This window comes from Orbicella faveolata, unplaced genomic scaffold (genome assembly GCF_042242905.1).
Source record: "Orbicella faveolata isolate gen_17 unplaced genomic scaffold, um_ofav_v1 contig_14, whole genome shotgun sequence".
Taxonomy (NCBI): domain Eukaryota; kingdom Metazoa; phylum Cnidaria; class Anthozoa; order Scleractinia; family Merulinidae; genus Orbicella; species Orbicella faveolata.
In genome coordinates, this window is record NW_028301541.1 from 13,270,001 (window position 1) to 13,289,581 (window position 19,581).

Here is a 19,581-nt window from a genome sequence, read left to right on the forward strand (position 1 = left end):
TATCGACGCCATCTTGATGGGTAGGCAAGGCGGTCAGAAATCGACAGTGTTTGAATAGGAATCCAATGGCAAATAACTTTTTCCAAAATTGAACTTTACACAGTTTGTGAATCGTAATGTTAAAATACCAGGTAGAGGATTGTATTCACTACGTGGGATGTAGCTTGGCTAGAAGACGCTCAGTTCATTTTTCTAATTTTCCATACATTTGTCTGTAAATTTGACTGGGTGGACGCTGTTCGCGGGAAAAAAAAAAACGTACATACAAACGTATGGAAAATTAGAAAAATTAACAGAGCGTCTTCTAACTAAGCTACATGCATCCTTCAAACTTGGTGAATACAATCCTCCACCTAGTATTTTATACCTAGTCAGAACGAACGATAGGAAATCAGTAGAGGAATTTAAAACATATTGAACGTATTCATGGGGAAACTTTTCAAGCAAAATTTCCCGTACGTGTTTATTCAAAGAACTATTTTTACTGAGACTCTGTTAGGGGTAAATTCCGACAAGCGACATGGCCTTGAAACGGCGACATGAGAGCTGCGAATTGGCGATGAACGACAGACTACTTCAGCGAAATAGGGAAAGCGACACCAATGGCAAGATAAGTTTTAAATGTGTTTTCCTCTCTCACGCGCGATGTCGACGGGTCGCGAAACCCAGGCATTCTTATATATGTTAAAACGTCCCCGTCGAATAAATCGAGTCCGTCATTGCTGAGTATTTTTTCTCACTCTCAGCTGAGTGAGCAGTGCCCTAAAACGCCTAAAAACACGCTTAAGGAAAAAGGAAAGAGATCTTCGAAAGTCTGCTTCATATTTTTATTAGTGGGTCACCAGTAAAATAATATGAAGCTGTATTATCAACAAATGGCACTATGGAAGGAAAAGAGAGACAGGGAAAGCTGCCAAGGTCTGCTCGTCTTCAGCAGAAGGCAAGGGTTACGCCAAATTCAAAGGAAAATTATAGGTAACAGAGATTATTCTGATTGAGGCCGTTCAGATTTTGAGTTAGAGAACGGTTGTTAAACATAAACATAGTAAAAATATTCATAGGCTCGATTGTACTTCAGGTCCAAATACTGCCTGGAAAAAGGCTGAAAATAACAATTCCAAGCGTTTAAATTTCAAAATTTCCCGGGTGTAGCATGCCTCCACATCCCCTAAGAGGTTAGCACCTTAAGCGCTCGAAAGCATGCCCAAGCCCTTAGGAAGGATGCCTCCAATATGCCCCCAGCTTGCCCCCAGCTTGCCCCCAGCCCTTAGAAAATTTTGAAAAATTGAAGTAGCTAAGAATTCTTTTCCTTCATTCTGAGCCGAAATGTGATGCTTTAAAAGTAACCATAAAGTAATCATTAAACCAACTGACCGGAGAAATGCTGGCTCTGCATAAGAATTCCTACTGTTAAAAAGTGTTCGAAGCAAGTGCAAAACGCACAAGGAGTAAATTATATCTAAAGAGATACTTAATTATATATGCACTTGACTAAAACAGCAAGGAAGCTTCAATGCGTGAGAAATAATAGTTTCAGCGTGAGAGCGCAAGATTGAATTCGTTTGCGTGAACCTCATGCTCAATGCGTGAGACTTGAGAGCACTGTGTCGGTTTTTTTTTTTTTAATAACTGAACAAAGGTATTACGATGTGTTATACGTGTAGCTTCGTTTCAATCGAACAAGGTCAAATTTCCCAACCGTGACAACTCCTCTGAGACGAAATTCCGACAGGCGACAAAGGAATCTTGCGAAATGTCGACATGGCTGGTGGCGAAATTCAGACAGGGGACATGGGTACCCCCCCTAACAGGGCCTCTTTACTCGGGAGAAAGCCAGTTCAAATCCAGTTCTATTTTCGCACCGGCCTTTTCTAATGCTGCTATGTCCCTTTTCCCCCCGGAACTCCTGTTTTTCATCTGGATACCTACTCAACTATCCACAGAAAAACACTGACTCGCATTCTGCCATTCGGCACTTGCGAACTGTGTGATTTCTTACATGACAATTACGTAGCGTTGACCGGTATTTCCAAGCGCGGAAGCTTGCCTCTCATATCTTGGAAGAGGTTTCTTGACTTTTTTTGAAGTTCTTATTTTTTAGCGCTCGCTTCCTCAAATTTAAACTTTAATTCTTGCCCGTTTTCCTCGATGAACCTTTCACATGGGCTAAGTAATTGACGCGTGGTTGTCAGAAGAGCAACATCGCTCGTTTTCGGTACTCGATACTCGTTCCCGGCCGCATCATCGATTCAGCCCGACGTGGGGACCTTTTTTCGTGCAGGAGATTTTAAATTTGATTCAGGGCTTTGTAAGTGCTGTGCTGACGTTGTTTGACGCTTCAAGCTGCTTTTTACTCTCTTAGGCGTTGTTGGCCGAACAATCGTGTTCAAGACTAGTCTTTTGTGGCGTTCAGGGAGAAAATGAAGATCTTCTTCTGCTAGATATCGTGCAGACAATGTTGAAGTGAACTCTTTCTTCCTTAATTTCCCTGGATATTGTAAAAGATCACAGTCGATATCCGACAGAAATTCCTCTCTTGATTTCCTATCATTCACTCTGATTTTCAAAACTGCAAAAGACAAAATCCCCGTACGCGTTGCTGACTTTGCTTCTCTTCAAGTGTTTGCGGAGTGGCGCCAAAACGTTCCCAAGTGGGTGGGTAAACTTTGAAGTTTGATTGTCAAAACTTTGAATTTTGATTGACCGGCAGTTGCAAGCGACGGCAAGACTTTTTTTAAAGGTTTCCTCCACCGGGCTCTTCGTTTGTAATAGCTAGTAGTTGTGGTATGTATTTCAGAAACTGTATTTAAAGGTTCGACTAGACTGTTTACAGTCCCCTATTTTTCCGTGAGATGGTAGATGTCGATCGTTGAGCTCGACGGGCCGCCATCTTGATCTCTTGATGCGAGCGAAACTGGAGAGAGTACAAAATGTCCGTGGGTCGGGGTGGTGGAGGGCACGGCTGGCGGAAAAATAGGGAGACTGTAACAGCTTCACTCTGTCTCGCGTTCAAGGGGCGCGGCCGCCAGTTTGGCGCCTCCGTTAATCAAATCAATTAACAATCTCCTCTCCTGAGAAAAAACCTGTCAAACCAGGGATGATGAAATGAATATCTGACATGTTACTGTGTTGTGAATTTCGAAACATTTTGAAGGTTTACTAAGTTGCGTCGAATGAATGCGGGACGGAAGAACTCTTCTCTGACTCCAAAAAAAGCGGCAAAGCCCGCAGAGAATTCCAATTATTCAAATGCGTGCCGTCTTTGTGGCATTAACTGTAAAATTTCAGTAGGAAATAAGAACAACCAACGGAGCTTTCAGCCATTTCCTTCGCCAAAACGAAACTTTGATATATTAAACTCTTGCCAAAACCAGTTGGAAGAACCGCCAAAACATCTTTTCCTTCGAGTAAACGAGAAACGGCCTCCTTTTGCTCGCGCTTTAACACCAATCCTCCAAGACAAGAAGCAGACAGACGATGGAAATCAAAACATTGTCCAGAAAATTCTCTTGAAATCGATGCCATTTTAGCCTGAGCCGCGAAGTGATGAATGTCACTTTCTGTGACTCAAGTTGTCAATGCTCTGCTACGCTCTGATGAACTCTATTGTCCCTTCGACCAATCAGGTGTTGCCGTTGCTGGAGCAACTAACGCAGCGAACACCAGAGAGAGTGAAGCTGTTACAGTCTCCCTATTTTTTCCGCCCCGTCACTCCCACGCTATTAACCCCACCGCCACTACCCACGGGCATTTTGTACTCTCCCCAGTTTCGTTCGTATCAAGAGACCAAGATGGCCGCCCATCGACTCAACGATCGACATCTACGATCTCACGGAAAAAGAGGGGACTGTGAACAGTCTAAGGTTCGACTGATCGTGTGACAGGAAGTCACGCCAACATTTTACCAAATTAGGTTTGGTGTTACAACAAAGCAAATACACGTCAATGTACTGAATGGTCATGTAAAATGGGGTTGACAAGCCTTCGATTCACGACTCCTACGATTTGTGACATTTGAAAAAAAAACTCGGAAAAAAAAATTACCCTCGACCCTCGACCCTCGACAAAAAGATAGACTCGTCAGTAAACCATGACATATTGGACTTCTGCACTTTCGTGTGAAAACGTACATCGAACATAATATCTCTAGTTTTTAAATATGTTTAATGTTGATAAATGTTTGGAAACATATTATAAGCTAAGCTAAAAATATGTGAATAAAGCAGGAATAATCAGCAAAGTTGCGATGACGCTTTCTTCAATCAACTCAAAGAACGATTTCGATTTTGTTAGTTGAGTTATCAAAACTTAGCTTTGTTTATTTTATTTTCGCAGTGTAAAATTTCACTATGTTGAAGAAACACACAATATGCTAGTAGCCTTTTGGCGTTGGTGAAAATTGTTGCAGCGTCTCAACACAAAAGACAACGAAAGAAATCTATGTCAAGATTTGTTGACGTTTTACAACGTTTTAGCTCGACAGGGTTCTTCGTTTTGAAATAGAGCACGTTTAAATTTCTAAGCTTTTACGTTGCGTGACATGAAATGGCGGTCCGAGAAGGCTGTCGCGTAGGTTAAAAGATGACTTATCGCTTTAGTTTGTTCTAACTGAACAGTTCTTACACTAGAAGAAGTATTTATTTCAACGTGTCGGAGCTCTAGAGTGATAACTTCTCGTTTCAATAACAAAAGTCAATGACATTTGCTTCTGTTACTTTACGGCAGCTATGTTTGTGCCCCTCGGTGGGGCACCAACGTAGCGTCTCCATCATGACAAAGCTCTAATAAATCTGTGTGGGACACTTCTCCGGATAACGCGCAATGAAAAACAGCAGAGAGCCAAATCTTGGCAAGGATGTTAATATATGAATCATCTATCATATCCCAGATTCTTGACTTTATTTATTGAATGTTTACGATTTTTAGTTTTGATTTTTAACCCGGAGATTGCGTAAGCAATCTATAGGGTTTTAGTGGTGGTGCAGATTATGCAAATGATATGCAAATGATGTCCTTCCATCACCCATGAAGGTTTTTGGAGTAATTCTGCTGACCAGTAGCTAAAGCTCCTGAAATCACTGTATTAGTCAATATTGCAGGCACCTGTAGCGTTTTACATTACTAGGTCTAAACACAGCGGTCAAACGTCGGGCATGCGCAAATGGGTACGTTTTTTGGCAGGCGCGCGCCAATTTAACGCGCGAAAATTAAAGGAAAACATGGGAAACAACCGGTGTCACGCAAAATTTACGAAAAAAATTGAAAAGTTCATAGAAATCTGTAAAAGGAAAAGAAAGTAGGTAAAAGGAAAACTTAAGACTTTTCAGACACAAAGTTAATTAAGTTACCGGTATTCTGTTGATTTACCATTTTGTTTTGAGCTTTACCAAAAAAGTTTACAAGTCTTGAAAACCCGTGTCATGCTACGAGCCGACGGCGTAGTATATTTTTATTTGTTTTTATTAATCATACGATGCGTGACGCCGGAAACGGTCGATAGACGGTGTGGAAAAGGAGGAAAAATGGGAAAGACAATTGCAGTGATACGGCTTCGCTCAGACGAGGTGGGAAAATTTTGACAAGGACTGTGGGGATTCCATCCGGATCCTGGATTTGTCTGAAGCACAGGAACGAGATGAATCGAAAAGACAAACGATGTTCATGTCCATCGTCAAGGGGGCATAGCTGGCCAAAATACCGATCCCAAACCGCCTGTACCTGGTCTTTGGCCAGGTGGGAAAATCTTTTCTAAACTACAAACCTGGGAAAAACTGGTGCACTAAATGCAAAGTCGAGGCGGACAAAAAATTCAAGGAGCACGGAAAATACAGACCACGGAAAAGAAAGACCTGCACCAAGCAGAAGGTAGAACAATATTTAAATCTTATTTCCGTTAGCTTTCGTTGTACAGGCTAAAACATAAAAAAATATCTAAATATATAAAAAACGAGGAAAATGTCATTTATAGGATGCCGATGACCCACAAAAAGAACAATGACATGAAAATATTTTGGCCGCCTTTCAGTTACTCCATTGCTTGCACATGCGCAGACGTTTGACCGCTGTGTTCTAGGTCTAGCTGCGATTGTTCCACTAAAAATGGAAACTTGCTTTGTTTGCTTTCTGGGTATAGTTCATTTAACATTTCTATTACAATCTTAAGTTAACAGTTAACTCTAAATAAGACCAAATGTTGACTTAAGTAATATGCATTGGGAATGTTTTAGCCGACAGAGGTGAAGTTGCTGGAAGCTGCTATTGTAAATTTCCGCTCCGAAGTTTGAAGTTTAGTAAAGATTGACAAGAGGCAATCCTCTCTACATACCGATGGCACTACTACTGGTGGGTTGAGCTCCTGAAATTAAATTTCGAAATCAAAGCGAACAGTTTCGTTGAGGCCACCGTAGCATTTGTCGAATAAGTCTTTAATAAAGAACACCGCAGTCTTGCGAGCCTCTAAAAGGCTTATGATTACGCCAGATTATAAGTTTCAACCGCGGGCGTGGAATCCGCCGCAAGAAAAGTCTACTCAGTCTTGAGGACAAACTCACATAAGTCGCATTGGAAGACGAATCCCGCAAAGCGGGAGCGAGGAGAGCTAGAGACAACTATACGAATTGAAATGCAATCCGAGCATAAAAATTTTGCCCACAGACAAAACTTTTTGGGCTTGTTCAAGCTGATTCACTTTGTCACTTGAATAGGCTGATGAGCTATCATATCCCAAAGTCACACAACAGCTCTCGCGAAAAGCTCCATATGTCTATTTGTAGTAGACTTAATCATCCCAACACGATCGCATTTGCACAGTTTGATTTTGAGGTCATTTGAATCAAGAAAAAATCGATTCGCGCTACAATTGCACGGTGAATTTAACTCGAGAAAAGGTCAAATAGGACTCCTCTGTTCCATTTATATGTCTGTTTATAGTAGATTTTATGTCTATTTATAGTAGATTTAATCATCGCAACACGATCGCATGAGTACAGTTTGATTTTGAGGTCATTTGAATCAACAAAAAATTGATTCGCGCAACAATTGTACGGCGAATTAAATGGAAAAAAGGAAAGCAGGACTCCTCTGTTCCTTTTGTACTAGCCACACTAGACGTCGGGTTTCGAGACCTTTGCAGTTTAAGCCGAGAGACTATATCCCTTTTTTGTTAGCTAATTCGCGTATTTGGTAGTCAATTTGAGATAAGCCTGAAGTACTTTGTACTGATCTTTCCCCCTTGAAACGAGGTTTCTTTCTTTTCGTAACACAGTGACTATGGTTAGTACCCACGTTCCAATCTAGTGGATTCCGGGATTCGTCGGCTTTTTTTCCGTTTTTTTTTTAAGCCACTGGTCTTTTTCTTTTCTTGTTCAACCCTTTTTTGGCGAAGGACATCCACAAGTAGTTATATATACTTATTTCAAGCTTGGAATCGATAAGAACACGGTTTTTTAAGGTACGCAACCTTGCTGTTTCGCATAATCGACCTCAAAATGTATCCGATGGTTTAGATGTTGCGCGTTTGTAATTCATAATAAAAAAAAAACTCGATTTCTCTGAAGATCTTTTGCAGCTACCCTACGAGCAGAGTCGCTTCGATCTTATTCGCAACCTATTCGCTTTCGATCTAACGGCGCTGAGTCGCGTAAAGCAGACTACGCTTTCGTGTTTAGGCGGGAAGAAAAATACGTTGGGCAAGGCGACGGGATGTTTACAAGGTAAAGTGGGTCAATCGAGAATGAGTAAATCCATTGGAGCAATGCAGCTCATGTAGTGGAGGTTTGCCAGTTCTTGTACCTCATGAAGTATGCACGAAAAGTTACTCTTTTTTCAAAAAAAAAAAAGACTGCTGTCATAACAGGTATAACCAGAAGTCAGCATGGCAACTCGCTTAACTAGGATAACCCGTAAGCCACACATGTCAATCATCATCCACTGGGAAATCGACGCGTTTGCTCATAAAGCACTTTGATTAGTTTTGAAAACCAGCAATTGTGCGGATTGGCGCGAGGTCAGGCCAGGAGGGTCAGGCAAACCCCTGTATAGAGGTGGTTGTTATAGAGAAGTGGGTCTTATGATGAGGTTCTGCTGTGCCCAGTTAGCTTATATTGATAGAGCACTCGGAGAACCATATAATACTAATCGCTTGGAGATATTGGTACATATGCAATCAACAAGATTAATCGATCAATTCTCTCAACAACTTCCTGTCATAGTTGTCTGGTACTGTGTATACTGGTTTACAAAATCAATTTCTTGTTATGAGAAGTACCATTCTTCAAAAGAAATGTTTTTCTGTCATATTAGAGATGTGTCTTAGAGTTGCACTCCTAGAATTGCACGTCTGGATAGAGACTCGTAAGTGATAGCTGCTTATTAACTTAGGTTATTCGGCCGCCTGTCAGTTATGAATGAGAACGCCGACAGTTTTTTTGGGGTCTCTCTAATATGTTGTGACCGGGTCATCCACATTCACATCCTCTCTCTTTTATGAAAAGTCTTAAATGAATGCGAAATTGTCTTCTTTTCAGTCCGCCATACTATTGAAGAAATGGACTTTCGGTGGAAGGAAGAAGAGCCGATCACACTCTTCAATGAGGAGTTGGCTGAATTCGATGTGGTTAAATTTGAAGTGGAGTCAAAAAAGGCTTCCTATGTTTCAGGTGAGGCAAAATTTGTTCTACTGTTTTTGATACCATTTTGACACTATTCCTTTGAAAAGCCTCGGGCGAGTGCTAAAGCAACAACGTTGATCGTAATGTTTGGCGCCTGAGAATCTCACTTGACTTCAGAACCTCGCTGCATCTATTACGTGCCGCCTGTTGCAAATATTTGATTACTCACTGCTGTTGAATATCATTTATTTATTCATTCATTTAGGGCGGACAAGCACAATTTCTTTTATTATGCTGAGAGCTTGCGTACCATTCGAAGGATCAGCGAGGAATAGAATACTGCAGAAATCTCAGTTCGTTAAAAAGTTGCGAAGAACATTTCCTAGTTTAGCAGATCACTAAATTTCAGCTTTTCTTTCTTTTTTTTTCTCGTTTCAGGAAATTACAAGAACTTGATCGTGACGTTCACGTTTCATCGCCGCATGGGTTTCTATTTCATTCAATTCTACATACCATGTATTGTGATGGTTTCCCTGAGCTGGATCTCGTTCTGGATGGATCGATATTACATCGGAGAACGACTCTCCCTCGGAGTCACGACCATACTAACGATTGTGTTCCTGCTCGGGTCCAGTAACTCGACCATGCCTCGGGTCAGCTATGCCAAGGCAATTGATTGGTATCTTCTTGGCTCCTTCATCTTCGTGTTTTCTACGCTGGTCACAGATTTACTAGTCTACAGGTTCCGTTCGAAGGAAGAATCGAGGCAGAAAGAACAAGAAGGAGAAGAAAAGGAACAGAAGGTAACAAAATTTTGATTTTTCACTTAAGTTCTCTTTTTGGTATGGGTCTTCTGGAACGGCACAGGTCACCGGAAAAGACTTCATATCCCAATAACTCTCGTAAAGCAAAGCGCTTCATGTAAACAGACCAAAGTTTCTGCTTGTTCGTTTACATTTGTAGCGTGGCTTTGAAAGGGAGGCACCGGAAAGTAAATTGGCTTAAATCACTCAAAATAAGCCCAGTCATCACAGAACAAAGAAAAAAGAAACATTACTACAGCACGGCAAGGCATATTTATCAGTGTATCTTTCGAGTTTCCAGCGCCAAATTACGTTTGTTGCTTTGTCATACAAACCCTTGTAATTTAACAGCAGTTTGGGGTGCCTGTGGATTGAACCCGCGGGTTTACTACGTCCCAACCGAAAGAAAGAAACGAAATATGATGACCGAGCCTCTGAATGCGCTCTAGTGAAACTGATGCAATATATAATATATGTAATGCATGATTTACTGTGTCACAGTCTCCGGTCCCAGAACATTTGGTCTACATTTCTTTCTGAATTTACAAGTGCTAAATGGAAACTTCTGAAATTAATAAAGATATTAATTAATTTTTTATCTACTGAATTATTGTTGATTGATTGATTGATTGATTGATTGACCAACTGACTCACTGACTGACTTTTTTTTCCATTCACTTACTCTTACTTACTTACTGATTAATTTATAACGTCGGCGATTAATTATTTGTTTATTTTAATGGGCCATTTCCGATTTCCCTTGTGCCCCTGTTTCAAAACTAGTCCTCGTGTAAAACCTTTCATATAAAGTTGAGATTCATTTGCGTGAAAATGAAGCTGTAGGCGGAACTCATGTTCATATGCATGGATTCGCACGAACTCTTTTTGACACAGAGGCAAAAGACAACTCGGAAATGACCTATTTGCACACAATGTTAGCCATTTTCTGCTTGTATAAATTTATACCGACGAACTTTCCAACAGGAAAGAGGAGTAAAATTTCCACACAGTTTAATGACAATTTCATTTTCTTTCGTTTCCAAGCATCAAAACAATAAAATAGTGTTCCAGTGTAAACATGGCTTCCAACCAAACTACGTTGCTGACGCTAACGGCCATGTACACTTAGTCAGCCAGCAAGAAAACAAAGCTGAACAAAGATCGCCGTGCAAAAGCAATCTGATCACGTGCTGTATGGCTTGTACCCAGTCTACAGAGAGCGAGAAAACCGACCTCAGTGTGCTTACCAACAAATGCTGTCGGTACATGTTCCCTATATCCTTCGCGATTTTCAACCTCGTTTATTGGCTGGCACTAAGTACCGGAAATTGACTTCTGATTGGCGACTCACTACGAAGTGAAGAACTTGAGATCAGCTAACATTTCAGTGTACGAAGGAGGGAAATGTACGGCGTTGAAGTAGATAAAAGCATAATTTGCACTGCTAGATCTACAGTGGATCTCATGACAGACTGAATTAGAAACCGCTCTACCCGTTACTTATCGACCTGGAATGACTGCAGATGACGTAAAGTTGAGATGCATGACATATAGAGAGTTTGTGGCGTCATACATTTTTGTTTTTAATGTATGATACCGATATGTTGTACGCTGTAGCAGGTTAAGCCGGGTGAGGTGTTCTTGATTGAAGATTTTACTATCCATTAATGTCCTTTTCACTTTTTTAATGTAAATAATCCACGGTAGTCTTGATAGTAATTATTGATGTGGAATAAGCTTTCGATAGACATGAGTGGCGTAAAAGTTTGTGATTTGGCGTTAGAGTTTTTTCCTCTTTTCTGGTTTTGCGTTCAGTTTGCTAACGAGCAAATGAACCTGCATTAAATGTCTATCAGTATAAACCTACACATTATAGAGGTAACCTTATTAGCTCATTCATTTTTTAAGGAACCACAAAATATACTTAATTTAATCTAAGCTAAATGAAGGCGAAAATGAGCAGGAACATTATAGCTTCCCATCACGAATAGCTACAACAGACAGCTGCAACTTGATTTGTTTATTGCTAAAATATTACAAATTCGTGGTGTTAATAAACCAGTTAAGCTGAACAAGCGGTCGTCTGACCATTTTGAAAATAATGTTCGTTCAAGGAAGCATGCAATTGTAGTCCTTGTAGGGTCTGTTTCTCCATTCTGCGCACCTGCGGCGATGCGAATTTTTGATCCGAAGGTGGAACTTTCAAAGTAGGACAATGCTTTTCCATCGATTTTGTTAGAACCGTCAGAATTATAAAGTTATAGTAACGGCACTCAACAAATTATGCGACAGTGAGGTTTGTAAAGACCAAAGCTTATTGTACGCTTCACGGCAAGCCTCGTGAGTCCTACGATTTCTTTTATTTGAAGACCTTCCAGTGAACCTTCCACTGTCGATCAAGTTGACACATGCGCATTATCGTGACAACAGACCCTTTAACTGTTTCGTGACGAGTAACACCTCGTAAAAACGTGGGAAGACTGGGGATGGGTATGGCTATTTTTCGATTGTTTGAAAAACTCTGAAAACTGAGAAATTCAAATCGAATATCAATTGAACATTGGTAATATTACTAGATTCCATAGCACTTGGAAATATTATTGAAGCGTTTTCCCCAAGTATTGCTAATCAGGATTTGGGTAAGAGCTTATATATTTTTCCAGTTTCTACAATCCTGCATGCTACTCGCCACTCCTCCAAGTAAGAGCTTCCTAACTTGATTGAGTTGCTTCTCTCTAGGCAAAAATTCTTTTGAATGGTTCAGCTTCTTACATACTCATCTCAGGCCTCTACAATGGGTTATTAGTCTGTATGCATACCTGCAGTTGGTACACGGAAAGGCAATACTCTCTAAATACTGACATACAAGTTACATGGACAACATCAAAATTCATCGTACATTTTGCATTCAAATATGTACAGTAAGACGAACGACTCATGTAGGCCATTGCAATCAAGAAACTTCGAAAATTCTAAACGTTAATTTAGTGCCGCATTTCTTTTAGCATTAATGTTACGGCTGTAAATATTTTCCCAGGCTCTATGAAATAATTTTAGCATTATATTTACGAAAGTATCAACTATTGCTATTCTATAAATAAAGCAATTAATCAGGTCATGGTATTGTTTAGAGGTCTGTTTTGACTGTGGTCAGCGTGTTGTTTCCCCTTATTTATTATTTGATTTTTAAAAATCCCATTAAAAATTAGCCAATTAGCGCGCGAGAAAGGAAACACCAAAGTATTCCAAGGGGCCCCCCCACATCAAATAACGGCCATTTTGAATTATATTAAAATATGCGGTATCTGAAGTAGGGGTGGCGAATGGTCCTTCAAAAACTCTGGGTCTCGCAAAATTTTAGTCGAATTTCACGGGTCTCGCAGTCTCGTTTTTTAGCCGTTATGTGCGTCTCGCAGTCTCGATTTTTCGCAAGGCTAAGGGTCTCGAAGTCCCAATTCGTTCCTTTATGTTTTTATAAATTACTGTCTTCCGGCTTCACTTAAATTGAATTTCCATGAAGCAACTTACAAATTTTCCGAGAAAAAGTTAATCCTAACTTCTCATAAATTGTCTTAATTCCACAAAAAGGTACAAAACCTACCGCAACGTCCATTTTGGCGCCAGAAAAACAGTTATTTTCTCTCTCTGATATCATAACGTAGTGTGTTATAATCTAATTTCCAGTTCCAGTCAGTTCCAAGAAGCTGGCTTAAGGCTGTACAAGCTCATTCTAGCTCTCAACTAAATCTGGGGCTCGAATTTTAAGAGTCTGAACGCCTCGCGCTCGCACTCAAAGCGCTTTGAAGTCTCGGTCTCGCAATCTAAAAAGTCAAAATGTCTCGGGCTCGCAAAGAAAAGCACTTGTCTCGCCGTCTCGCAAAGTGTCGCATTTACCATTTGCCACCCCTTGAAGTCGGAAACACGGTAGAGAGAATTGGGACATTCTCGGCGCATCCAATTTGAATCGTATGCCCCGAGAGTAATAAAATGGTAAGGTATTCGGCAGATGTGGTCAGTTGACCTCTAAATATCTGACGACGTTGATCTTCAGTCACTTAGTTCGCCTTCAGTTGTTATAAATAAAAATAAAATGGTTTCGAAACTCTTAACACGACATCGCACGGCAAAGGTGTGGAAAAAGTGAAATTCTACAAAGAAGAGGTAAAGACATCGAGATGTCGACACCTTGAGATAAAACGCAAGTATGAGATATACTAATATACTAGCCATGCAATCCTTTCGAGTGGTATACCGTGGAATATCCCACGAGTCGCTTGTATTTCCTCGGTATACACACAGAACCTGCAGGTTTGACTTTTACAATACAGACTTTAAGGAAATCACAACTGAATCACTTTACTCACTATATGAAAAAAGTTGTGATAATTTTTAACCAAACGTCAACATTCATTAAATGACATTCTCATATAAATTACAATATTCGGGGAAAAGGGGTCCATATATCGCCAGAGCTTGTGCAGCCAAAAAATATTTTTACTCCACCCAAAATGGAAAGCCTGTGCATCCTAGGGTTACCTTCCTGCATAAAACTCGGGTGCCCATTTATACACCTGGGAGAGGAGAGGCACCGTGAGAGCAACTTGTCTTCCAGAAAAAAAAAACAAAAAAAACACCAACAACCTCTCTCATACACTGTTCTTGTTCATGATCTTGTGTTCTATATCAGCCAGTTCTCTCATACACTGTTGTTGTTCATGATCTTGTGTTCTATATCAGCCAGTTCTCTCATACACTGTTGTTGTTCATGATCTTGTGTTCTATATCAGCCAGTTCTCTCATACACTGTTGTTGTTCATGATCTTGTGTTCTATATCAGCCTGTTCTCTCATACACTGTTCTTGTTCATGATCTTGTGTTCTATATCAGCCAGTGCTCTCATACACTGTTGTTGTTCATGATCTTGTGTTCTATATCAGCCAGTTCTCTCATACACTGTTCTTGTTCATGATCTTGTGTTCTATATCAGCCAGTTCTCTCATACACTGTTCTTGTTCATGATCTTGTGTTCTATATCAGCCAGTTCTCTCATACACTGTTCTTGTTCATGATCTTGTGTTCTATATCAACCAGTTCTCTCATACACTGTTCTTGTTCATGATCTTGTGTTCTATATCAGCCAGTTCTCTCTCACACTGTTGTTGTTCATGATCTTGTGTTCTATATCTGCCAGTTCTCTCATACACTGTTGTTGTTCATGATCTTCTGTGCTTTATCAGCCAGTTCTCTCATACACTGTTCTTGTTCATGATCTTGTGTTCTATATCAGCTAGTTCTCTCATACACTGTTCTTGTTCATGATCTTGTGTTCTATATCAGCCTGTTCTCTCATACACTGTTCTTGTTCATGATCTTGTGTTCTATATCCGCCAGTTCTCTCATACACTGTTGTTGTTCATGATCTTGTGTTCTATATCAGCCAGTTCTCTCATACACTGTTCTTGTTCATGATCTTGTGTTCTATATCAGCCAGTTCTCTCTCACACTGTTGTTGTTCATGATCTTGGTGTTCTATATCAGCCTGTTCTCTCTTACACTGTTGTTGTTCATGATCTTGTGTTCTATATCTGCCAGTTCTCTCATACACTGTTGTTGTTCATGATCTTCTGTGCTTTATCAGCCAGTTCTCTCATACACTGTTGTTGTTCATGATCTTGTGTTCTATATCAGCTAGTTCTCTCATACACTGTTGTTGTTCATGATCTTGTGTTCTACATCAGCCAGTTCTATCATACACTGTTGTTGTTCATGATCTTGTGTTCTATATCAGCTAGTTCTCTCATACACTGTTGTTGTTCATGATCTTGTGTTCTGTATCTGCCAGTTCTCTCACACACACTGTTGTTGTTCATGATCTTCTGTGCTTTATCAGCCAGTTCTCTCATACACTGTTCTTGTTCATGATCTTGTGTTCTATATCCGCCAGTTCTCTCATACACTGTTCTTATTCATGATCTTGTGTTCTATATCAGCCAGTTCTCTCATACACTGTTCTTGTTCATGATCTTGTGTTCTATATCAGCCAGTTCTCTCATACACTGTTGTTGTTCATGATCTTGTGTTCTATATCAGCCAGTTCTCTCTCACACTGTTGTTGTTCATGATCTTGTGTTCTATATCAGCCTGTTCTCTCTTACACTGTTGTTGTTCATGATCTTCTGTGCTTTATCAGCCAGTTCTCTCATACACTGTTGTTGTTCATGATCTTGTGTTCTATATCAGCTAGTTCTCTCATACACTGTTGTTGTTCATGATCTTGTGTTCTGTATCTGCCAGTTCTCTCACACACACTGTTGTTGTTCATGATCTTCTGTGCTTTATCAGCCAGTTCTCTCATACACTGTTGTTGTTCATGATCTTGTGTTCTATATCCGCCAGTTCTCTCATACACTGTTCTTATTCATGATCTTGTGTTCTATATCAGCCAGTTCTCTCATACACTGTTCTTGTTCATGATCTTGTGTTCTATATCAGCCAGTTCTCTCATACACTGTTCTTGTTCATGATCTTGTGTTCTATATCAGCCAGTTCTCTCTCACACTGTTGTTGTTCATGATCTTGTGTTCTATATCAGCCTGTTCTCTCTTACACTGTTGTTGTTCATGATCTTCTGTGCTTTATCAGCCAGTTCTCTCATACACTGTTGTTGTTCATGATCTTGTGTTCTATATCAGCTAGTTCTCTCATACACTGTTGTTGTTCATGATCTTGTTTTAAATCAGCCAATTCTCTCACACACTGTTGTTGTTCATGATCTTGTGTTCTATATCAGCCAGTTTTCTCATACACCGTTGTGATCTTGTGTTCTAAATCAGCCAGTTCTCTCACGCACTGTTGTTGTTAATGATCTTGTTTTCTAAAGCAGCCAGTTCTTTCATACACTGTTGTTGTTCATGATCTTGTGTTCTGTATCTGCCAGTTCTCTCACACACACTGTTGTTGTTCATGATCTTCTGTGCCTTATCAGCCAGTTCTCTCATACACTGTTGTGATCTTGTGTTCTAAATCAGCCAGTTCTCTCTCACACACTGTTGTTGTTCATGATCTTCTGTGCCTTATCAGCCAGTTCTCTCATACACTGTTGTGATCTTGTGTTCTAAATCAGCCAGTTCTCTCTCTCACACTGTTGTTGTTCATAATCATGTGTTCTATACCAGCCAGTTCTCTCACACACTGGTCTCGTCTTTGCTTGATGGTGTGGACAATCTGGTCGTGTTTTTCGGGGTACCTAACAAGATCCTCCTACAATGAAATTAGAAAGGTGGGTTGTAGTTTGAAATATTCTCAAGACAAGCGAGTGTAGACACATGGTTTAAAAGGTAAACAGCTTATGCTTCCTACGGTGGATTTGGTGTGTCAATTCCGGTGCAAGCCGCTTTCACGATCCGTACAAACCTTCTGATATAGCTGTCTCCCCCCGCACCCTCTCTCTGACTATTTCAAAAGACGTTGGCACGACGGTTTCACACGAATGATGACCTCCAGTGCAAGGAATTCCCGTCTACGGATATGATGAACATTGATATTTGATCGCATCTTTTCTGCCTGCAGACATGTCACTGAACACAGTGACAGAGTCACTGTGGCAGTTAGAAATAAACTGAATAGATTAACAAGTCTGATGAGACCCTGTTAGGGGTAAATTCCGACAAGCGACATGGCCTTGAAACGGCGACATGACAGCTACGAATTGGCGATGAACGACAGACTACTTCAGCGAAATAGGGAAAGCAATGGCAAGATAAGACCGACAACGAATTTCGGAACTGAGAATGCAGTGATTGTTTTAAAAGTCTGAGTCGAAGTGAAGACGTATTTCCACAGTTTTAAGTGTGTTTTCCTCTCTCACGCGCGATGTCGACGGGTCGCGAAACCCAGGCTTTCTTATATATGCTAAAACGTCCCCGTCGAATAAATCGAGTCCGTCATTGCTGAGTATTTTTTCTCACTCTCAGCTGAGTGAGCAGTGCCCTAAAACTCCTAAAAACACGCTTAAGGAAAAAGGAAAGAGATCTTCGAAAGTCTGCTTCATATTTTTATTAGTCGGTCACCAGCAAAATAATATGAAGCTGTATTATCAACAAATGGCATTACGGAAGGAAAAGAGAGACAGGGAAAGCTGCCAAGGTCTGCTCGTCTTCAGCAGAAGGCAAGGGTTACGCCAAATTCAAAGGAAAATTATAGGTAAGAGAGATTATTCTGATTGAGGCCGTTCAGATTTTGAGTTAGAGAACGGTTGTTAAACATAAACATAGTAAATATATTCATAGGCTCGATTGTACTTCAGGTCCAAATACTGCCTGGAAAAAGGCTGAAAATAACAATTCCAAGTAAATTTCAAAATTTCCCGGGGGTAGCATGCCTCCACATCCCCTAGGAGGTTAGCAACTTCAGCGCTCGAAAGCATGCCCAAGCCCTTAGGAAGGATGCCTCCAATATGCCCCCAGCTTGCCCCCAACCCTTAGAAAATTTTGAAAAATTGAAGTGGCTAAGAATTCTTTTCCTTCATTCTGAGCCGAAATGTGATGCTTTAAAAGTAACCATAAAGTAATCATTAAACCAACAGACCGGAGAAATGCTGGCTCTGCATAAGAATTCCTACTGTTAAAAAGTGTTCGAAGCAAGTGCAAAGCGTACAAGGAGTAAATTATATCCAAAGAGATACTTAATTATATATGCACTTGACTAAAACAGCAAGGAAGCTTCAATGCGTGAGAAATAATAGTTTCAGCGTGAGAGCGCAAGATTGAATTCGTTTGCGTGAGCCTCATGCTCAATGCGTGAGACTTGAGAGCACTGTGTCGGTTTTTTTTTAAATAACTGAACAAAGGTATTACGATGTGTTATACGTGTAGCTTCGTTTCAATCGAACAAGGTCAAATTTCCCGACCGTGACAACTCCTCTGAGACGAAATTCCGACAGGCGACAAAGGAATCTTGCGAAATGCCGACATGGCTGGTGGCGAAATTCAGACAGGGGACATGGGTACCCCCCTAACAGGGCCTCTCTGATGGTTCGTACTGAGTTCGTTTTCTAGACTAGTAAAGCAGATAAAATGTTTGCACAGCAATAAAAACAAATAATCTTCAACCTTATGTAATATCCGACTTTATTTTTGTTGGCCTTTTTGAGCAAAAGAACAGTCATTGCAACTCTGCGCGTTTTTATGGCTAGGTTATTACATGTATGTTGTAGAACAGCCAAACAACTTGATGTTACCAACATCTTGATGATGACACTGGATGTTATCTTTTTTCAAGTTAAAACAATAACGAATTCAGACATTATGATAAAGATGAATAATTCTTAATTGTACATCCACTGAAAGAGGTCATCAAGTAACAAGGATTTCAGGTACATAGTTTGACAGTAAATGTAAGAAACGCTGAATGGCTATATCTGCCTCACACACATTTTCGGAACTGTCAAAGTTCGTTAACCCGGGGGTTGCGTCGTAAATTACACAACAACAGGCAGCTTAAGCAACAACGACGACGACGCCTAGGAAAAAATGAATATATATTTTACTAGCGAAATTCGCGATTGTCTAGATCTGTTCAATACGCCGAATGGCTCTAAAAACGTGCGCAGGCTAAATATGTAATGACAGCGTTCAATTCCAAATGGAAATAAGAAAAATTAGCCGTCGCCGTCCACGTTAAGTAGACGACACAGAACTTGGTCATTTCACGTTGTTATTTTGCAGAGGACGGCAAAGAAATGTACAAAGATTTATAACGCACGTGCACAGCCATTGTTTTGCTTATTAAACCTTCCGTTTTGTGACGTTCACGTTGCCTTCGTCGTCGTGGTTTGCCTAAGCTCCCTAACCTCACTGAGTGACCGCCATTCTAAGCAGACACCAGCCTGGTACCCAGGCACTATCCCGCACGCTCGATTTGACGCGAAATTTAATGACGTCGCCAAAAGCCAGCCAAGGAACTCGATCCCATCGGCGCTTTTCTCTCAGTCTAATCATTAGCGGCAAGAGAAAATTCTTGTTGTTGAGAACTTCTTGTAAGCCACGACAAGCACCATTACAATGGGTTTTGATTACCTTCTGGTTTCTAACCTCTGGCAGGCGACCGAAGGAAAAGAGGAAGAGCTAAACCCACGTTTTGTCAACAACTGGAAAGTTTATGATAAATTA

At 40.5% G+C, this 19,581-nt stretch overlaps 2 protein-coding genes across 5 annotated transcripts in view; one reads left to right on the forward strand and one right to left on the reverse strand.

The window, feature by feature from the left end:
• Positions 1-12,533, forward strand: part of LOC110066646 (gamma-aminobutyric acid receptor subunit beta-4-like) — a 19,515-nt gene extending 6,982 nt beyond the window's left edge. Inside the window, exons 7-9 of the mRNA XM_089287527.1 lie at positions 8,526-8,657; positions 9,048-9,412; positions 10,457-12,533. Of these exons, the coding sequence (XP_089143653.1) occupies positions 8,526-8,657; positions 9,048-9,412; positions 10,457-10,744 (785 nt within the window). The 3' untranslated portion in view covers positions 10,745-12,533. The remainder of the gene's footprint in view (positions 1-8,525; positions 8,658-9,047; positions 9,413-10,456) is intronic.
• Positions 11,415-19,581, reverse strand: part of LOC110066662 (uncharacterized) — a 21,534-nt gene continuing 13,367 nt past the window's right edge. For 2 of the 4 annotated variants that reach the window (XM_089287531.1, XM_089287529.1), the window contains exon 11: positions 11,415-16,672. In XM_089287531.1, the coding sequence (XP_089143657.1) occupies positions 16,532-16,672 (141 nt within the window). In that variant the 3' untranslated portion in view covers positions 11,415-16,531. The remainder of the gene's footprint in view (positions 16,673-19,581) is intronic. The other 2 variants (XR_016206575.1, XR_016206574.1) reach the window with 1 other exon arrangement.